The 20,000-nt window shown below is 43.2% G+C and overlaps 1 protein-coding gene across 2 annotated transcripts in view; it reads right to left on the reverse strand.

The window, feature by feature from the left end:
* Window positions 1–14,356, reverse strand: part of CYYR1 (cysteine and tyrosine rich 1) — a 55,730-nt gene extending 41,374 nt beyond the window's left edge. Inside the window, exons 1-2 of one of the 2 annotated variants that reach the window (XM_062598086.1) lie at window positions 14,267–14,356; window positions 11,843–11,945 (exon numbers count right to left, since the gene is read on the reverse strand). In XM_062598086.1, coding sequence (XP_062454070.1) covers window positions 11,843–11,945; window positions 14,267–14,345 — 182 coding nt within the window. In that variant the 5' untranslated portion in view covers window positions 14,346–14,356. Of the gene's footprint in view, window positions 1–11,842; window positions 11,949–14,266 lie in introns of both variants that reach the window. The other variant, XM_062598077.1, reaches the window with a different exon arrangement.
* Window positions 14,357–20,000: the final 5,644 nt, after the last annotated feature.

Below are 20,000 nucleotides of genomic sequence, written 5' to 3' on the forward strand. Positions count from 1 at the left end.
GGGCATTTCCATTTTTCCTACAACTCTGCTCTTCCTCATTTTCCCCACCCATTCTGAGGAGCTAGAAACGCCTTAAAAAAATCCCCGTGATTTTCTGGCTGAGTCAGCAAGTTCTCCAGGGAGGAGTAACCTCCCTTCTCTCACTTTTAACAACAAGAACTTCCAAGCAATGCAGCTTTATTACAGAAGAAATGAGTCAACCGTTAATGAGAATCTAATCTAGTCATTAAAAGCTCCTAGTGTAATTTGGAATTTTTAGTAGTTCTGTGATGACAACAACTCTTTGAAAGGAAAATAAGACAAAACTATACAGAAACTTAATTGATGCCATCTCAAAAGTACCTTAACGTAACCTAAGACAGATTTCAAATTACGAGGAGATACACAATCAATGGTATTTTTCTAAACTCACTAAAATATCAGGCAATCTAAAAACTTCTCATCCCAGAGCCCACAGAGAGTTCTTCAGCTCGGAGTAACAGTAGTCGCTCCACAGCTTTCCATTACCAGCTGCCCAAGCAGGATCCCATGGGATGGCTTCCCAGCACTTTGGAGATGATTGTAGCTTCCTCAGATGCATCCCTGTAGCATCCCTTTGGCTAGTTACACATAGATATGCTGACCTCCCTTGGGGGGGGGGGAATCCTTCCTTAAGCAAGGAAGCACGGCTCCAAAACAAAAACAAAGTTGTTTCATAGTTTGCTAAATCAGAGTGATATAAAATCGGGCTGTTTATCTAGCAATGAACACATGGGCCAGTTCACATTCAGAGTTGGTTCTGTCTGCTGGGTAAACAACTCTGAGCACAGTCTGCTCAACACAAACTCCATGCTGGAGGTTAGCTTGAAAACAGCTGTTGGGAGCTTCTGACTTCAGGGCAAGACCAGAGGTAGACCCCTAACTACACGCTTGCCTACAACTTCAAAACACTGGAATAGGCCAGACCTAACATGAAACAAATGCCTACTTCTGGCGTGGGTGCTAAAGGACCTTCCTAGGTCATCAAATCCATTCCCCCACCAGCACGGGCAACAGCGCTGTATAAGCCATTTCATAAGCTGATCACACGGCATCATGCATCTTTGCGGGAAGAAAGAACGACTGAGGCAGGGTGTGAGGAGAAAGCAGGACAAATTTCCTGTCTTCGTCTAGAATTTTAATCCAAAGTAAGTTATATCAGAAGATAGTAACAACATAAACTTGCCAAATACAGATGTTAATTACCACGGCTTCCCTCTTAATTTTAGCATATTATTTTATTATCTGAATGCAGCATATTATTTGAAACATATAGCAGACGAATGCCACAGTGTTTACAGTATAACTGCCACATAGCAATTTTGAAAGCATTATCGTCAAACTGACACTTTATTACATTTCTGGGAATACACAAGATCAATCATTAAGTTTCATTCAAGAATCATGAAGGCTCAAGCATAAAGATGCATTGAACTTTGTTTAAGACAATTTTTGTGTTGTTAAAACCAGAAATGAGGGTCATAACTTTTCATCAATCCCCCATCCCCTTGAAGTTTCCACTTTCGCTCTCCACTGGATTTTAAAATGAAATTATCTCTATAAGGAGCCAGGGGAGGAAATCAATGCAAGCTAAGCAGATTGGTGATTCTGTAATCCATTTTCATAATTTCAGTTTATGTAAATAGGCCATCTATTTCCAAGCCATACACTGGGTAACTACAGTTGACTGGAAATTAGCTTCCAGGCATGTAAATATATTAGATATCATCAGACCAATATCATCAGTGCATTCTTTGGGGATGAGAACCGCACAGCAGAGCAACTTGGCACACTGCAGTGCAGAAGCCCTGTCCTAGGGTACAGTTTCAGCAAACAAAATAACTGTTGTCTTAAAAGAGGGCAACAAATTTGCATATGAGATGCTGTGCTCTAATAGGTTTATGGGAAGGTTACTAGTTACTTAGATTAGATTAACACCAAGATACATCATTCAAAACTGAGGGAGGTTTTGTGCTGGACACAGTACAAAAAAAAAAAAACTCTCTGAGAGAAGGGAAAACCCTCTGCCCCAAGACATTTCCATCTGAATGTGCTGATCCATGGCATATTCAGTGTCCATGTTTGGATGTCGAACTCTGGTTTGTGGTCATCAAAATCCTGCCTATAACCCAAATAATCTATCTTTATTTGCGAGAGTTTATACTGCATTCAGAATTGACCAGCCCATCATCAGCAAGAATGCATGCTACTTGGATGGCAGACAGGTAATCCTCAGGCATCATTTCTTTGCCTGACAGGATATCATGAGAATAAGACCGAAGTAACTGACAACTGATGTTTTGAAACCCTTGGATGATAATATGCTATACAAATGAAAAGCAAAGATAGTTGTAGAAAGGCAGGTGTTTTTACACAAAACTTCACAGTAATAAAATTCTCATTATTTTTCCAGGAAAATCTTGAAGATTCCAAGAGATGTATTTCAACAAGGTTTCAGCGAAATCCTGTTAGAGTTACTTTAGTCCCAACAGTGAAAAGTAAGTGTTAAATTTATGCTGGCTGCTTATTTTTTCTCCCATTAGTTTACATTTCCAAAGCAGCAGATGAAGAGAGGCCCTAAAGTTCAGGGACTTGCTGAAGGATTTGAGTCGAACAAAAGAACTAAGAGCTGCTGTCATGCATGGTCTAAAACACCATCATATTATAAGTGCTACTTACAAGTAAGTAATTTTTGGTCTCTCCGAAGCTTGTCTTCTTCCCTGAATTCTCCTCTATTATCAGAAAATTTCTCTTTCCCTTCTGCTCCATACTTAGTGGCCTATTGCAGAGGCGGCGAGGGAAAGGCGCAGGACATGGGAACAAGAGCCCGGCAGCGTTCCTCCCTTCTCCTCTTTCACCCCCCAGCCCAAAGTCACAGGCGCTGGCCTTGAGCGCTCAGGGCCACGGCGACTTGCAGATGTCAAACAGCCTTGAATGCTCAGCACTGGCTGCTGCTCATGGCTGCCACCAATCTGACATTTCAACAGCATTGATACCAAAACAGGGACGTAGCACCAGCAGTTACTCTAGACAGTTTCAGTCTTGGATTAAGATGGGAAACTAGAGTTTCAAAAGGAAAGAGATTATAAAATAATAATTATATATATAATGTATGTGTGTATATACATGCACATACACATATATATACATACAGATATTTGTGTAGGTGAATATATGTGTGTGTGCACATATATGATTGAAAGGTTACATGCAGCAGCTCCAATGCCCTGTCCTCCCCTCCTCGCTAGCCCTCCTGCCCTTCCAGCCCATGGTACCTTCTCAGAGGGCTCCTGGAGGTCTTTTTCTCTGGGGGAGGCTGCAGTGGAAGATGCCTGCTGGGGGAGCTGGTACCACTCCCCCTACAGAGGGACATGGCTCTCCAAGGCCGTCTCCCCCCATCCCAAAGGGCTATTTCCAATCTGTTCCTTTTCCTGGGGAGGAGGAAGGAGCACCGACGGTGGAGGGAGTGAAGAAAAGGAAGAGGCACTACCAGCCTCCTGGTCCTCACTCACCCCACTGCTGAATGGGGAAAAAAAATCAAATACACAGGAACCAGGGGAGCAGGTTTGGGCCAGCGTAGCACAGATTAAAGCTGCCATTTCCATGAAGGCATCAGCGCCACATTTGGGACTGCATATTATACGTTACTCACAGTCTGCTACCACTGGTGGACTGTTCAGCAGTTAAAAAGAGGCACTTGGCAGCAGTGCCCTGATTACAGCCTCATTAGACCGTCTTGACTGTGGACTGTTTGAAGCACCGAGGTAGAGACGATTTACACAGTCCCCCTGTACTTGAGCTGCGGTGTAACAAGTGCACGTGGCACCGAGAAGTCGGGCTCACGGCGTCCTGGCTGAGGAACAAATGCCTCCGCTTCAGCTGTAGACCGTTAGTACCTCTTGTGCTTGTAACAAACTGTACCACGGTCCTCAATAAAGAGAGAAGCTGGAGCACTCAGCATTAAACCAGGCCTCCCTCGTGAACACGAGGAGTAACTCCGTTTACTGAGGGTGGTAAAAACCTCTCCGGAGTGCAGATGAGCCATCAGAGGGAGATACTACGATGAAACACGCCAGCACAGTTTGTGGTATTAGTGGCTCACCACCCCCTATTCCGTACATAAGTATTTAGTAAGTCCCCGGGCAGATCTCGTATTCTACAAAAATAAATCATTACAGAAAAAAAGGTGTGGTTTTTTTTTGAAAGTGTGAATCATTCAGAAAGTAAATGTCACAATTTTTTGGTTTTTAATAGAGAAAAATCATCAAAAAATTTCACCAAATTTCTAAAGATGCTATTAAGTACTGTGGAATTTCTATCTACAAATCTATCTACTTACAAATCTCAAAGGAACTTGTAGCTGCCCTGTGAATTAATAGTTCATTTTCTTTAGATTTTAATAATTCACTTATATAAGCCATACTTTGTTTCTCTCCCTTAAGGAAGCCCATTATGATTAGAACGAGAATTTGTCTTTCTAGGAAGCTACTGCTCAAATATTGAACTAGTGCTACAGGTTTTATTTGGACTGGCTGCAGCTACACAGTGCAAGCATGAAATGGTCCTCTTGCAAGCTTTTGACCCCAAAGTACCTTCATTAATAACCCTGCTCTGAGTTACTGTGATATTCCGTATTACACAGCAGCCAGTACAAAATGCAATAGCCTAATCCTCTGAGAATCCTGTGAGCTCAGTGAAATCTCAGAATTAGTCAATAAAACAGCAGTTCTCCAGCAGCAGCAGCAATGGCGCATATGCAGCCAAGAAATGCAGGCAGCTACTGCAGGTAGCCGATGAGACAGCTGAGATGGGACTTGTCCTCTGCATCTCCTCACCCCCCAGGGGTGATGCACCTCCACAAGCAGCACTTGAACGAGCATAAAGTGGCAGTGAGCATGGAAGGTACCATGGTGATTAAAAAAAAAAAAAAAAGGAAGAAAAAGGAAAGCAATTGTTGCTCTAACACTTGGATTCAACAAGGTCCTTGAGCTTACAAATCGTCCCATTAGAGCCAGGGTACGAAATCCCCACTGAAGTAATTAGTTTATTGATTTCAACAGGATCAGGATGCTATCCACTGGGTTTACTCACAACCCTGAAGCTACATGCACGCACACACACGCACATATACAGGCCTTCCCCCACTCATAAAAGAAAAAGGAGGGGGAGTGAGCAAATAACAGACAGAAGGCAAAGTTCTTGCGAAGAAAGGGCAGTCGTCTTATGAGCAACATAATCCCCAGACTCAGTCTTTATGCCCATCTTTTACTACATGGTAAGAAAACACTTCTCTCTCATGCGACCAAAATGCATGAGAAAACCTTACCAATTGCTAAAGCAGACCATGGGAAGTGATAAATACAAAATCATCTCTTTTTTACTGAATAAGCTTTTCAAGATGGTTGAGTATCAACAAAGTAATTTCAGAGTCCCTTATGAATGTTTATTTCCCCATCCCTTACCGTGAGTCTTCTGCAAGCCACAGAGAGCATTTTGCAGTGATTTATACCCTAATGCTTCCATTCTCAGGCCAAATTTTAACAGTCTTCCAAATGATGAAGAACAGATGATCAGATGATCCAAAGAGACATCAACAACTCAATTTTTAGGAAAAAAAAAAAAAAAAAAAAAAAAAAAACTTTAGTCCTTTCTTTTACGAACAACAGGCCTCACATGCTTAAAAAGACTTCCAGTTCCCATACAAAAATTATAGTTCTCCTAGCTACTTTCTGAATACTAAAAGCCATGATTCCTAAATGTGAAAAAAAGTCCTATCAGTCCCAAACACTTCTAAATAGTCAGGTTGCCATCCCAAATATCCCAGCTTCGGCTTTTAAGTCCAAACAGGAGGTGGGAACTCAAAGAGGGAGCTATCTTTTTGCAGGCACCATGACCACTGGCAAGCAACACAGGGCTTCCCCCCGCCCCCCATCAGAGCTGGCTGTTCTGCTTAGCAGCCAACGTGCAGCTTGTCACAACACGGGGTTGGAAATAAAAACACGAAGGGCTACAGAAGGAACGCCCTGTGTTTTCAGGCAGGCGCTGACAAAGGTTTGCTCTGCCGCCGCCACCGAGAGCAGACAGCGCTCTGGCCGTAAATCTGATCGCAGGCTCCCGGGTGCAGGACCTGCCATGGGACAACAGGCACAGAACAAAAGAACCACCTCTGAGCGCGATCGCTTTGCAAAGGTCACATTTTGCGTATCGGCTCTCTCGCCAGCAGCTCTTGTAACGAAAACGTGGCCCTAGATCCTTCTCGAGGCTGACGGCAGGCTGCGGTCTATCAATCCTCTGCAGGGAGCGAGTCGGCCGCCTCTGCCGCAGAGCTTTTCCCAGGCTGAAGCACGACTAGCACGCTTCCGCAGGTACGCCGCACGCCGCAGGGCTGCCGACTGCAAAAGCCGACGTCTATCCGCCTCTTACTCGGAGTGAAAGGGAAACAGTTTCAGTCCAAACATCGGAGTTTTCTCCTTCTCGACGGCAGGCTGATAGCCAGCCCCCAACGCGCAGCACAAGCTCTGCCCCCCCCTTCCCCTCGCAGTTCAGCGCGTGCTCCGCGGGCTTATTCAAGGAGACGCGCCCAAGCAAAAGCCACACACCGGTCAGGACGAATGGAAAAAAATATTCACTGAATCAGGCCTCCGCCTCACCTCCTCCTACCTTCTCGGAAGTCCCAGACCCGCAGGCACGAAATGGTAAGTTCTGCACATTGTCCAAAAGTGCTCAAGTCGTGCGAAATTTTGAACACTGCACCGAAGAAAAGGAACCCAGCTTTATTTTAAGCAGAGTACCAGACAGTTGAAGTGCAGACACAGAACCGTCCCCAATCCATATGTTGCTTCGCATATTTACTGTGGGATGCCTGAAAATGTCTAATTTTAATTATTTGGAATTTATAGTGAATGCTAAGCTTCCTGATCTTTTTATTCACTATGATCTCCAGAGACTACATCTCCATATTCTTAACTTTTTAAATGTTAATTCTTTTTCTTTGGTGCATTCCTCGTCCATACCCACCCTCAATCCCATATTCGCATATCAAGCGAATCACCTTAAGGGGCATTCTTTATTTAATGAAAATGCCATTCTTCGAGGTCAGCTCCTTTCCTTAGAGCCCTCCTGGATATCAAGTACTTCACTTCAAATGCCACACTTGGCATAACTATGCATGCTTTTTTTTCAGTTTGGAAGGCTGGGGCATACACACAATTTTTACACTAAGCATATTCTCTGCCTCTTTTCCTCCCATTCTCTCTGTCTGCCTTCCTTCCTTCCTGGCTACATTGTGCAACCCCTAGGCAAAAAAAAAAAAAAGTAATAAAAAATAAGATGAAATAAAATAAAATAACTCACCCCCTCCAACATACAGTAAGTTCAAGTAAATAACACCTGATGTTTCAACAGTCACCAAATAGTCTGTTGCTTCCTCATTATCTCTGGCAACATTTGTTCCATTTACCGCCTTGCAAACCCCCATTCACTAACTGTAATGAGATCACAGTTCTCTAAGGTTTTTATTTACTTTTTCCTACATTTACTTTTGAAGCTTTTGGAATCATGTGTTGTTTTTTTAAATAAAAGTTATCCCATATTAAGTCATTATGAAGACATTTACCAAGAAACTTCATACACTTTGCAACATGATGTATCATCACTGCATTTCAGCTTTCTTCTTCTGTGTAAGCCAATGTTCCAGTTTCTTCCCATTAAAGAGTTACTCAGGAAGATACAAACTGATCACCCTATGTCTGAACACCTATCAGTGAGCCTTCCTAAATACTGTGAGCCAAATCTGGGTCCCTTCATTGCTACTGAATATTCAACTGGTCCAGCAGTATTTGTGTAAAAGAAGAGTTTGTTTACTTTGCCCTCTCCTCCTCACTATTCACCTAGATCTGGGAGGATTTCACATCAACTCACAGCTGCAGGCAAGCAGGAAAAGGCCAAGCCGGCATCCAGAACTGCCCCTGACAGCACGCAAATACTGGTACCTCCTCCCAGAGAGCTCCCCGCAGCTTAAAAGCTGCACATGAGCCACCATAAGGCACAAGCAAATACAAAGAGCACTATCACAAGCATGCACACAAACTGCGGTCTGCAGAAGGAACCCCTTTCATAGGGACTCCCATCACTGAGGAGCTCTGGGACTCTAGGCTGAAGCTGAACACAGAGTAACCAGACCACCTTCAACTCCATCGAATGACAGAAGGCAAAACCATGCCAGCATGTTACTGAGATGCTTTTGCTGTGGGCAACATGAGAGCATCTGCTCCGAAAAGAGAAGACCGCACTTCTCTTGGACCCTATTGGTAGCAAGCTACTGAGGAGGACGTAGCACAGAGTAATTGATGAAAGGTCAGTCACAAATGACTTAGTAGTTTAGAAAGTAGCTTCTGAGAGCTGGAATCATGCTGGACAGCTGCAAAGGGTGCCGTCAAGCCTTCTTTTGATGGGGAGTGAAAAATAGGACAGAAGAAATCGTTTGAACACCCCAGTGCCTCTGTACCTTTTCATTCATTTCACAGAAATAGCTCTATTACATTGCACAGATCCAAATATAAATCTGTAATTTGTCCAAGGAAAAGCATTTTTAGAAGAACATCTATTGATGCAAATAAACAACAGGAAATGCATATGCATCAGAGGAAATAATGACAGGCTGGAACTATTGAGAACTAGTGGGAAGGGAAATATAACTGGAACCTGAGTGTCGTAACAACTTGCTCTGAAAGGGTATCATGAAAAAAGGGAGGAGGAGGAGGAGGAAGGATGTGTTACTTTACACTAGAGGTGCTCATGTGATTATAGATGACTCAAACACAGACCTTGAATGCTTACAGATTATATCTTTAACCAGTCCAACCAAAGATAGAGTTATAGGGGCACCTCTTACAGGCCTCTAAATCCTAATATTAGAGTGAGCTGATCACTCGCATCTGTTCTTCATGTGCAAAAAGAAAAGCAAGCTAAACACATGGCCTGGAGGATGTTTGCTGAATACCTCATGTGACTACAGAAAAAAATTCCTTAGTGTCCTGAACAGATGATGATGAGTTAAAACAGAAAACTCAGTTGTTCACAGAAAGACATCAGCAATAGATATGTCACTAGTGGGGATTTCCAGACCCCAGGGATCACATCTTCTAATGCAATAGGTTTTTTATTTGGGGCAGGAAAACGAGAAGAAGCTTTGTCTCATAAAGTTTGCACATAAAGCAAAGACCAATATGGTGGAAGATAATAAAAAGAGAAAGTTATTGTTATGGAGCGCTACAAACGGCATAGTTAAAATCACAGTCCAATAGTGTGTTTTGTAATCTACCTATATGCAAGGTAGTATCCCTAACAAAATAATCAGCAAGCTTGAAGGGGTAGGCATGCTTTGGAAACAGTGACTTAAGAGACTTGCAAATGAACTTAGATTTTTCCCAGCTCTATTTTCTGTGATCATCATAGATCACTGCTTCAAAATAGATACTCAAACAAATATACAGAGAAAAATAATCCCAGTAAGACCCCTCCCAAAGGTCTGTGCTCAGCTCTGCTAGCCCCACTTTCAGAAGGAAGCGAAAATACTAGAGGGAGCTCAAAGGAAAGCTGAAGAGCTGACCCACGCGCAGGGCCAAGCAAAACAAAGCAAATCTTACATGTGAAGCTGACAGAGTTCACACACCGATAAGGTTGACAGCTGTCACGATGACTACGTAGGGCCACATTTCAAACTCACAGATAAACTAAGACCTGACTTAGGAATTTCAGATTCATTATAGATGGAATTTCCTGGCAGTGTGAGGAAAATTAACTAAAGAACAACTTACCAGGGCAGATGGTCAACTCATTAATGCCTGAATGCCTGAACAAAATGAGATTACACATGTTTATATCAGACACACCCAATACAGCTTCCAGAGGAAAAAATTCTATGGCTTGATCATGCAAAATGTTAGGTCACAGGAGAATAATGACTCCTGACTGGCCTTCGAATCTATGAATTGGAGTATTTAACCATAAAAAATGAGAAGAATCAAATATCATCTTCAAGATATGCTGTGACAAACAAGCACTTTTAGAGAGGCACTCCAGTGTTCAAAATCATCCAAATACACACAAATCTTTCCTGTGTTCCAGCATCACTCACATCCCAGCCCAAATTCAATAGCTGTTAAATAAACATACAAGAGACTAAGCAAGAACCTGGTGCTGAAGGTGTGATTTAAACATTTTGGTGGTTACTGTAAAAAATCCCCCGGCTGATCCTTTCCAAAGCACAGCTCTGATAGGAGGCTAGACAAATGCTGATGATGTTCATGTGGAAGTGGAAGAAGTAAAGCAACAAAGCAACCGCTTGCTTTGTTGCTTTGTAGGAAGCCTGCTTCTTATAGTGGGATATCCTATGTTATCGTGCCCAACGTTCCTAAGCATGTATGAGCTAGAAAAAGGTATTCAAAAACCAAAACCTCTTTCCGTGCATCTAAATGAGAAAGCAATCTTAGAATGAGAAAAAAAAATGAAAGCAGACATTCCCTAGGTGAGAGCTAAACCACTTGTCATTCTCCAGCAGTAAGAGGCAATCTTAAATACATGCTCTTTTATTTCCAGAGGGATGAAGGATTCTGATGCTCTATCATCTTTTTATTTACTTTAGCCCAGGAAGTGTCCAACCTGCTTTAAAAGCTGTGGATCAATTCTGTATTAAAATACCATCACTATGCCTATTCCTTCAAAGTGCTATAAAATATGCTGAAGGGAAGACTAACATGTTCCCCAGATACCGTGGCTAAAACAAAGCCTGCAACAGAGGAGCCTCTTCTAGGAAAAGCAACCGCCACCTTCCCACTCACTCCTCCCCAAGCACTCCAGATGACATACTTCATTTTCCTACTCTGCTTTTAGTCAAGAATACAAAACAAAACTACGTCACTGACTACGTGCTAAAGGTTAAGGAAATTACTGATGGGGTTGGCAAAACAGATGCTAAGGTGCCCTGTCTTGAAGAATAACACTGCATGTTCTGTTTAGGTTTGTTCTCGCACAGGAATGTAATACTTATGGGTTGTCATTTAAATTAATCATGTGCTGGCAGGCACCCTGGGTTTCTCTGAAGAGAACACCGAAGCAGAGCTGAGTTAACAGCTCCACTGGAGCCTATGTATTTAATGAACAGTGTACTCCAATTTTTTCCTCTGTAGAGGAAATATTCACACCCACCCAGTTTCACCTGCTGTGTTTTCTTTTTTCTTTTTTCTTTTTTTTTTTTTTTTTGCTAAAAACTGTACAACATGCTATTCATACCAGATTATCCTCACATAGAATACATTCAATAAACTGCACAAAAAGGCAAAAAATCATTTAACAAAAACAAAAAAGTAAATAGAAAGAAAACAAAGAACACTGAAGGGGGGGGGAGGATCTCTAATCCAGGTCATTTGATAGTGGTTTGACTGAAGCATTGTAGCAAGCCTTTCAACAAAGAAATACAAGATTTCTATTCATAGCACTCTTGATTCCAAGAGCTTGAAAAAAAGTTCTTGGACTGTGGAAATAAGCTCTAAAGATACTATATATCAGTGTACACAATTAAGGACATGGCCTCAATTTTAGCACATATCTAGTATAAACACACTTTAAAAAGATATGAAACATGAGACTGCAGGACTACCAATATCTGTTACCAGCAAAGAGAAAAAAAAAAAGGTAAACAAACCCAAAACCAAACCAAAGCCTGCCACTGCTTATTGTCAAAGCACGTTTTTCAGCAACCTGCTTTTACATCAAGCTCACGAACACAGGGCACCAGTTTCCTCTAAAGAGCAAATATACTTACGAAAGGACATTCCCAATGTAGGCGTAATACGAACAGCAGTAGGGAGTAGTCCCATCGCAGCAGTAAGCTTTGCAGTCATTATCACATTGAGCCAGACCGTCTTCTGCTGAATAAAAATAACGTTCATGGGGTCAAACAGCAACAACAACGAAACACCGCGCAGCAAACGCAATCTAACAGCCTCACGCAATCGCAGGACTTCACTCGAGCCTCACCCTATCACTTGGCCTCACCCTGTCACCCTCCGAAGCAACGTGCCACCTCTCTCCTGAGAGCCTGTACCGCGGGAGCGGCCCCGCGAGCGCCACGTTTCCCATGGCTCGGCTCCAGGGCCATCTCCGCTCCAGCTATGGGCACGGATACCCTCTTTCCTCACCGCCAGAAACCCAGCTGCAGCCTGGATGAACCCAAATGGGTTCTCAGCCCTGCACACCACTACTCTCAGTAACATAAAAAAAAAAAAAAAAAAAAAAAAAAAAAAAAGCCACTCTCTTCAGTCATGCAAGCACTTTGACAACCTAAAACCAAACATAGCAAACTATACTTCTGTGCTACATACGGACTGTGGTCCAAAGGCAGCAGATCACACCCAGGGCTCCCCCTCTCCCTATAGTTTTTACCTCCATTTCTTTTTAACCTCTGTTTCACTTACTGCCTTTCACCTGTGCTGATACAGCTTTCCAAGTGCAAGTGCTCCAAGGTGGGACCCAGGCAACCCCACCTCCTGGCAGCCTGCTGCCGTGGTCATGCTCTCACCCATCTCTTGGCTACAAGTTCCCACCTTTGCCTTGCACTGAGGCTCCTTCGTTTGCGACCGCAGGGGGGACTGCTCAGGCTGCTGATCCCCCCCCCCTAAAACTCCTCATTTGAATTTTGTTGGTTAGATTTTACCAGGTTGGCTCCCTGAGCCTGCTCATGTTTTGTCTCACGAGAAAAAGCATGATTGCAAGGGTGAGGGCAGGAACCCAGGGGGGAGAGACGGGTGCGAGGCAGCACACAGATCAGTTCACACTGCTGAGACCACCCTTTTTAAGGAAAGGCACACACATGAAAAAATGGTATGATGCACCCATCTGGTTTAGAGAACAGTCACATGAACAACCAAAATGACACTAACGTCCAAACGGAGCAAGGAGGACAGTAACTTCCTGAATCAGATCTGCTATGAAGAAATTGCAAGGTGGGACTGTAGCCTGCACAGGACTTATCATGCCAGCAATTTTAAACCTTTGCACTGTTATGCTTCTGGAGTGAGTGCTCATGTCTTCAAATACACCTCCAAGATGACAGGCAAGTACTGGTACTATACAAGAAGTAAGAGCAGCTGCCACAGGCAAGTTAAATTCCTGCTTGCTCACAAAACCTGAGGGTATCACAGGAACTGGAGGCCTGCATGTGCCTGCACCTGAGCAGTCCCATCTTCCTGCTAAAGAGACACTGGGGTGAAGCACTAAAAAAGAAAAAACCTCCAGTATTTCTCTTAAAGGATGATGGTTTTGTTTCTTTGTGGTCTGAGATGGATTTAAACACAGCATATCCTGCTTGAGAGAGGTCTGCTGGAATAGCCTGTGCATACTCTTCTAATTCAAGTAGTCTGTGTTTATTTTCAATCTCTTAAATCACCAACAACACTGAAAAGCTGCTCTTCCCCCTAAAGACACCAAAGCTATCAGCTGATACAGAATTCAGTTCCCAAGCACCGGGTATAAACCACAGAATCTTGTTGGCTTCCAGTACTGGCAACTCTGACATTATTGATTCAGGCTCTGGTTCAAAAAGTACTTAAGTATGTATTTAATTTTATGCATTCCCTAAAGTCCCACAGTAAGGCTGCACAGCACTCCTCCCTCAGCTGGAGCTTCAGTAGCTTTCAACAAAAACAACACAGTATAAATTAGTCACATGGATCTGCATCTAGGCTTACTCCAAGCTGACACTGCCTGTCTCTTCTGGACTGCCTTGCCTACATTAAAGTTTTTTGGAAGTAGTCATTCACCCCAGCAGCTCCTCTGCTCTGTACTGCAAAGTCACAGAAGAAAACCACTGGGAAATGTTATTTTCACATACCAAGCTAAATACCCAAAACCAAGTTACATAGATCTTCCCTCCCAAAGCCACGTTTTGCAGCGGAGTGCTAAAAATGTGGTTACCCATCTGCGCAGCTATGAAAGACTTCCAGGAAAAAAAAAAAAAAAAAAAAAAAAAGTATATTTAGGCACCGTCAGAGGTCCCTACACATTTATATCTGTGCAGACGGGTCTGCTCCAGGTCCCGCTTAATCACAGCCAGCTTTAAAAAGTCCAGCTCCCACCCGGCTTCCCCCCCAGCCGGGGCGGGGGGGAGCCGTAACCCGGCGCCGGGCGGCCCCTCGCCGCCGCCGCGCTCACACCCGCCCCGGCCCCGCCACCCCCCAGCCCCGCTGACCTGCGAGCAGCAGCAGCAGCAGCAGCGCCCCGCAGGCGGGGAGCCCCCCGGGCCGGCCGCGCCGCCCCGCTGCCTCCATGCCGGCGGCGGGCGCGGAGCCGCCGCCCGCCCCGTCGCGGCGCGGAGGCGGGCCGGGGCCGGGGGCGGCGGCGGCGGCAGCGGCAGCAGCGGCGGCGGGGCCGGGCGCGCTGCCCCCCGCCGCGCCGGAGCCGCCCCCGGGCTCGCCCGGCGGCGCCGTGGGCGGCTGCGGCGTGGCCGCCCCGTCGCGGCGCGGCCCCGGGGGCGGCGCGCTCCCGCCGCCCTTTGTCGGCGTGGGGCCGCGGGGCCGCCGCGGCGTGGGCTCCCCCTTCGTCCCCTGCTCGAGCGTGATACTCGAGCCTAATTCTTTTATTTATTTATTTTCCCTGCTAGGGTGAAGAGCGTGTTTTGTTTGTAACCGCAAGGGCACCAATTGAAACACCGAATATGGCCCATTCTGGTAAACAAGAGACACCGTCTGCGCTAGGGACTGCAAGGACAACAAGATCTAGTTTCTTCACGCGTGGCTACCTATGTGCATAGTCCTTTGCAGGAATACAGGAGTATGCAATGCAAATGCAAAAACATTTTTTCCCCTTTTTTTTGAGGGGGAGTTGGTGGGGGGAGGAAGAGGAGAGTTAGAGCCTGAGCAGGTAGCTAACCAAAACGCCTCCAATCTGCCTATGTTGTTCAGTATCAAAGTTGCTTTGAGGCCCGACAAGAGATAATAATACTTTCTAAAGCGTTTTTCAAGAGTGCTTTTTGATAGCTACATTTAAGTGGTGCCGTTGTCAACTCAGTTCAAGAATTCCCATCGACACAGGGCCCAGAGGCCAAAATATTTACCCTATGGTCTCGCAAAACAATGGAGTTAGCTCGGACTTTGTAATGAATTACAAGTCAAGGAATGCACTTTGTAACATTAAAGTATGCGCGCAAAAATGAGAAAAATCCACAGGTGTTTCTGCTCATAAAGGGCTTCCTGCTGCTGGCAGCTTAGACGGGAAGGCTGACAAGGAAGCATATAATGAAATTATTTTTTAAGGATTTCGTTATTCTTCTCCAACAACAGCAGCAGCAAAACCCCAAACCACCAAGCCAAATCACTTGAAAGCCAGTTGCTTTGTTTATCAACCCACAGCTGAGTATTTTTATGCACACCAGAACCTAACTGTCAAAAAAGAAAAACAACTTTTTCTTTGTGTTTTCAGCTAGCCTGCAGTGTGTGTCCCTCAGTTAAGGTTACAGCCTGAACTAAATGAATAAAAGGAAATTTCAGTTAAAAATTTACCTTCTGAGAGTAAAACTCAGATCGGGTGAGTAACAGTTTTGGAGGAATTGCATCTAGTCACACTGTTTTTGGTCACAGACCACAGTTTGTTCCTGAACAAATCCTTGAAAAAGTGATACATTTTGCCAATACATAGCAATAATAGTTAAGGGGAAGAACTTATCAGATGCAGAGGATTCAGATCTGGTATGTAACTCCCAGGAGATATCCAGGTATTTCTAATTAATTACCTCAGCCTTAATCTTCTATCACCTTGCCGGATTGTCTTAGAAATACTTTTGTTGATATTTATTTTCCTTTCTTTCATTTTTGTTATTGATTCTTTCCCCTGGAATTCCCTTTTAACTCTCCCATCAAGTCACATTTCATTACCGAGTAAACTAGCATAGCGTGTTTGAATTCTAATCTGATTTACCTAGCAAGCTTTCTGTAGTTGCTACGTTTTTATGTCAGCAGAGAACCAGCCCTTTGAATCTCCCCAGAATTCCCCAGCCCAAGTCTTTCCTTCGCAAATACAGTCCTTTGAAGAAATGATTAAAGGTCCCTTGGGTTCTTCCCCCTTAAGAAAGTGAGAGAAATATATTTTCAAATTAATGCTGCTGAAAAATAATTCTTGAGGCAAAAGGACTGGCAACTTGGAAGCCAATGTTAACCTCAAGGATTTAGCTGCGTGCTCCCATGGAAATCCTTTTTTCTTTGGGGGGGGGGGTAGGGGAACCCTCAAGTTCTTCCTCTAAAATTATATTTTCAGCCTTTAATCCATCCCTGCAGAGTAAACTGGGGGTAAGGGAGCCTGAACCATGGGGTGCTGCCAGGTCCTTCCTGGTCTCCTGTAACCAATTGGTACAGCTCAACTTATCTCCTCTTCTTTCCACCACTTCCAGTGTTGGAGGGACATTTCTAGGAGTCTGATAAGAGGGAGAACGAATTCAAGGCGATACCACCTGTTGGTCCCATAGTGAGGTGAGGGTCTTCTGGGGCACAGAAGCTGCTTCGTGTTCTCAGAAAGAGATTTTAAAGGAAGACTAACACTTAGCAAACATAAAAAATTAATATATTAGCATTAAGGTCCTAACCATGACAATACTCATTATGAAACTTTCTATCAGCATCACATGATGGCAAAATCCCTTTTAAAAAAAAAAAAAAAAAAAAAAACAGAAGTGGATTTTGCAAGGTGATTTTGAAAAGATTCATTTGAAAAGCATGAAAATTACATTAAGTGCATAAGCTCTAAGTGCTAATCTTCAGGTAAAATTTGAGGAGAAAATCTCACTCCCATTGTGTTAGTGTTTCGAAATGCACCATAATTAGGCATCTGTTTCTCTGGAAGCTTAATTAGCAGTTTAGAAATAGTAATTATCATAGGTAGAGCACTAGAGGAAAATTAATAGAGAAAAAGATGCATGCTTAGGACAACCATTTTGACTTCCTTACCTCTAGTCTACCTCTAGAGAAATCACTTCAAAACAATTAACAGCATATGTTTTATACATACTGAAGATGTTTCTTGCTGAACTCCAGCTGCTAAGCTGTGTGAGCGGGAGGAATAGCAAGTCTAGATGTTTCCCAGCGTGTAACCGAGCGACCAACATCAAAGCAGCTCCGGAGGAGCCTGGACACGCACCACGTAGGGCAGCTGAGTTGGGCACACGCCTGGCTGTGGTCGGGGGGAGAGGGCCAGGAAGACATCGGTTCAGACCTGTGCCGTGTTACGCCGTGATGCCATGGAGGGGTATTCTCCACTTGTGTGCACCAGCTGCCCCCGAGCTCCTCCTGGCTCTGCGAGGCTTTGGGGTTGGCACTCAGTCGGGAGCCTTGCCCCCATCTGCGGTGGTACCTGGGAAAACCTGTAAATATCACCCTTGTTACCCTCTAGTTCCGTGTTTCAACGTGCAGAGGCAGGGAATGCTGCAGGCACTAATGGAAATGTACAGTGAAATGATACTTGCTCTCCGAAGTACAGCGTATCTTCTCTTTTCCTCCATCACAAGTAGGAGCAAGTAGGATTAGCTGACCACAGGCGTCTGTTGAAGCTAGTGAGAGGCTTCCCAATGACTCCGCTATTAGCTGGACCAGATTTTTAATTTCTGATTCCATTAAGTCTCCCTTTACTTATTTCACCACCAGTAAAAATGTGTTAAACTTTTATTCTCCTTTAAATGGAATTTTTTCACATTCCTAATCAGTTTCATTGCCACTTTTGGATTTTCTGCTAAATCTTTTTCTGAAGATGGCCTGAATACTGAATGCAGTATTTAAAATGGATTTTCAGTGTCAGACCCTGTCCTTCTTTGACAAAGAGCCAAGTCTTTTCCTGACCACTCCATTAGCGAGCATTAGGTCCCTTGTAGCATTGGCATATATTTCCTCTTACACTGTTAATGACTGTGTCATACTAAGTACACGCTTGCTTTCTCTTTCAAAAATGTTGTCTATGATTACATTGCTACTTAACTCCACACTAGCCGCTTTGTCATCTCTTCAGGGTTTCTGACTCCTGCCACTGTCTTAAAATCAGGAAGGTCTGGATAGAGAAGAGAGTTCATCACAAAGCTCCTAGGCTACTAGACAGTGTTGATCTTTTTAGCATGGACTGCCAATCTCTGTCACACGATAAATGTGCTAAACATTCTTGTGTGTTGCTGTATTGCTCACACAAAGCACGATGCAGGAATGCCACAATTCCTGTGCAGCAGACTGAACGTACCTTATGGCCCCTTCTGTTACATCTACCGTGTTAAGACAGATATGACCGCTACAATATAGAGTTAGTATTCTACAGAATAAAATAACACCGCAGGTGGGGTACGTTCTTTGTTTTTGTAGACTTGCATGTAACTAAGCGAAACCTTTACTTTACTTACATTTTAAATACAGAAGAGCTCAAGGCAGCAGCGAAGATACGTGGGATTTTTTTTTTTAGTGGTTTGCAAGCCAGACATCTCCCTCCCTGTACATACTATCTGTTATGACACTTCAGGCATTTACCTTCAGGAAGGAAAACTAATGGAATACCTTTGGAATTATTTCTACTAAGAACAAGGTATGTGTCAAGAAGGCTGTATCCTTTCTGGAATAGCACCAGGCAGTGATTTATAAACCCGTGCTGACAGTATGCATCTACTGAAAGGCTGAATTTCATTCAGGACTGATAAACACTATTTAAAAACACAGGCACATGTGTGCATTGTTACTTTCCTTAATGATACATTTGTTTAACAAACTAAAACTAATCAACAGTGCTTCGTGAAACTTAGCAAATAGTGACAACACCTGGGGTCTTGCATTTCAGTGTTAACGTTGATTTGTTTTTCTCTCCCAACTCCCTGCCCTTCCAAACAACCCAAATTGTTCACAATTCAGCATAAGAATTCAGAACTTGAGTTATGAAATAGCTGTTCTGAAGGCTATTCTGAATTAATTCAACATTGCTGATGAGGAGGTATTTTTGACTACATAAAAATCAGAAATATATGGAGTTAATCCTAACTAGACATTTTATTTCATTTTGAAATTAAGCATTAGCCATCAAATATCAATCTGTGATATAAAGTCTGTTGATGAAAATGAATGAAAATGAAAAACTGTTAGGTGAATTAATTTATCAACTAATAATCCTCTGTTTTTCTTTGAGTTGAAGAAATTTTCATTTTTTTTTTTAATTTGTGAATTTTACCCAAATAATATATTTGCATGTGTTCTATGAGGACAGTGGTAAGTTTATGTGAACAGTATCAGAAAGACAGTCAATGAGGAAGATGTGTAAGGAGATGAACAACTAGCTGGAGACTTCAGTTGGTCATTACCAAACTAAAATTTGGTGTCAAGATCCCTGGTTATTTGTCACAACCTTCCCACAGAATCCTTTAAATGACCACCCAAACCTTCAATTACATAGAAAAACATTGACTTTGTAGACATCAAAATCTCACAAACATCATGAATCTCAAAAACATTTAGCTCTGTAGCCAATTATCTCAGTGCTAGGAAAAGCGATGTACGCAGGAACTCAACAGGTCTCCGTATTTTGTCAGGGACAATTTGTAGCAGCCAAGATTTAGACTTCAAAATTACTTTGTTTTATGCCTTAGGACAAATCCAGCAGCCCAGAATTCAGGGAAGCATGAATATGACTTAAAGCTCTTTCTCAAGTTGATTCAAGGATTCATGTCTTGACCTAAGACTTTGGCCTAGAATTTTTAAATTGTTATCAAATATTTGTAGAAAATATTTAGAAGATACTAAATAAAATATTTTCTTTAATAAAGTTGATTGTTTACCGGTATATAATACTATGCTGTAAACTTCAAAAAGTGCTAGGATCTGTCACATTTGATGCAGAGGAATCCAAACCTGAAGTCATGACAGAGGCTAACATTAAAAAGCTATTTACAAGTAGCAGAATGCTGCTTACTGCTTGAT

The sequence above is a fragment of the Rhea pennata genome, chromosome 1 (genome assembly GCF_028389875.1).
Source record: "Rhea pennata isolate bPtePen1 chromosome 1, bPtePen1.pri, whole genome shotgun sequence".
NCBI classification, from domain to species: Eukaryota; Metazoa; Chordata; class Aves; order Rheiformes; family Rheidae; genus Rhea; species Rhea pennata.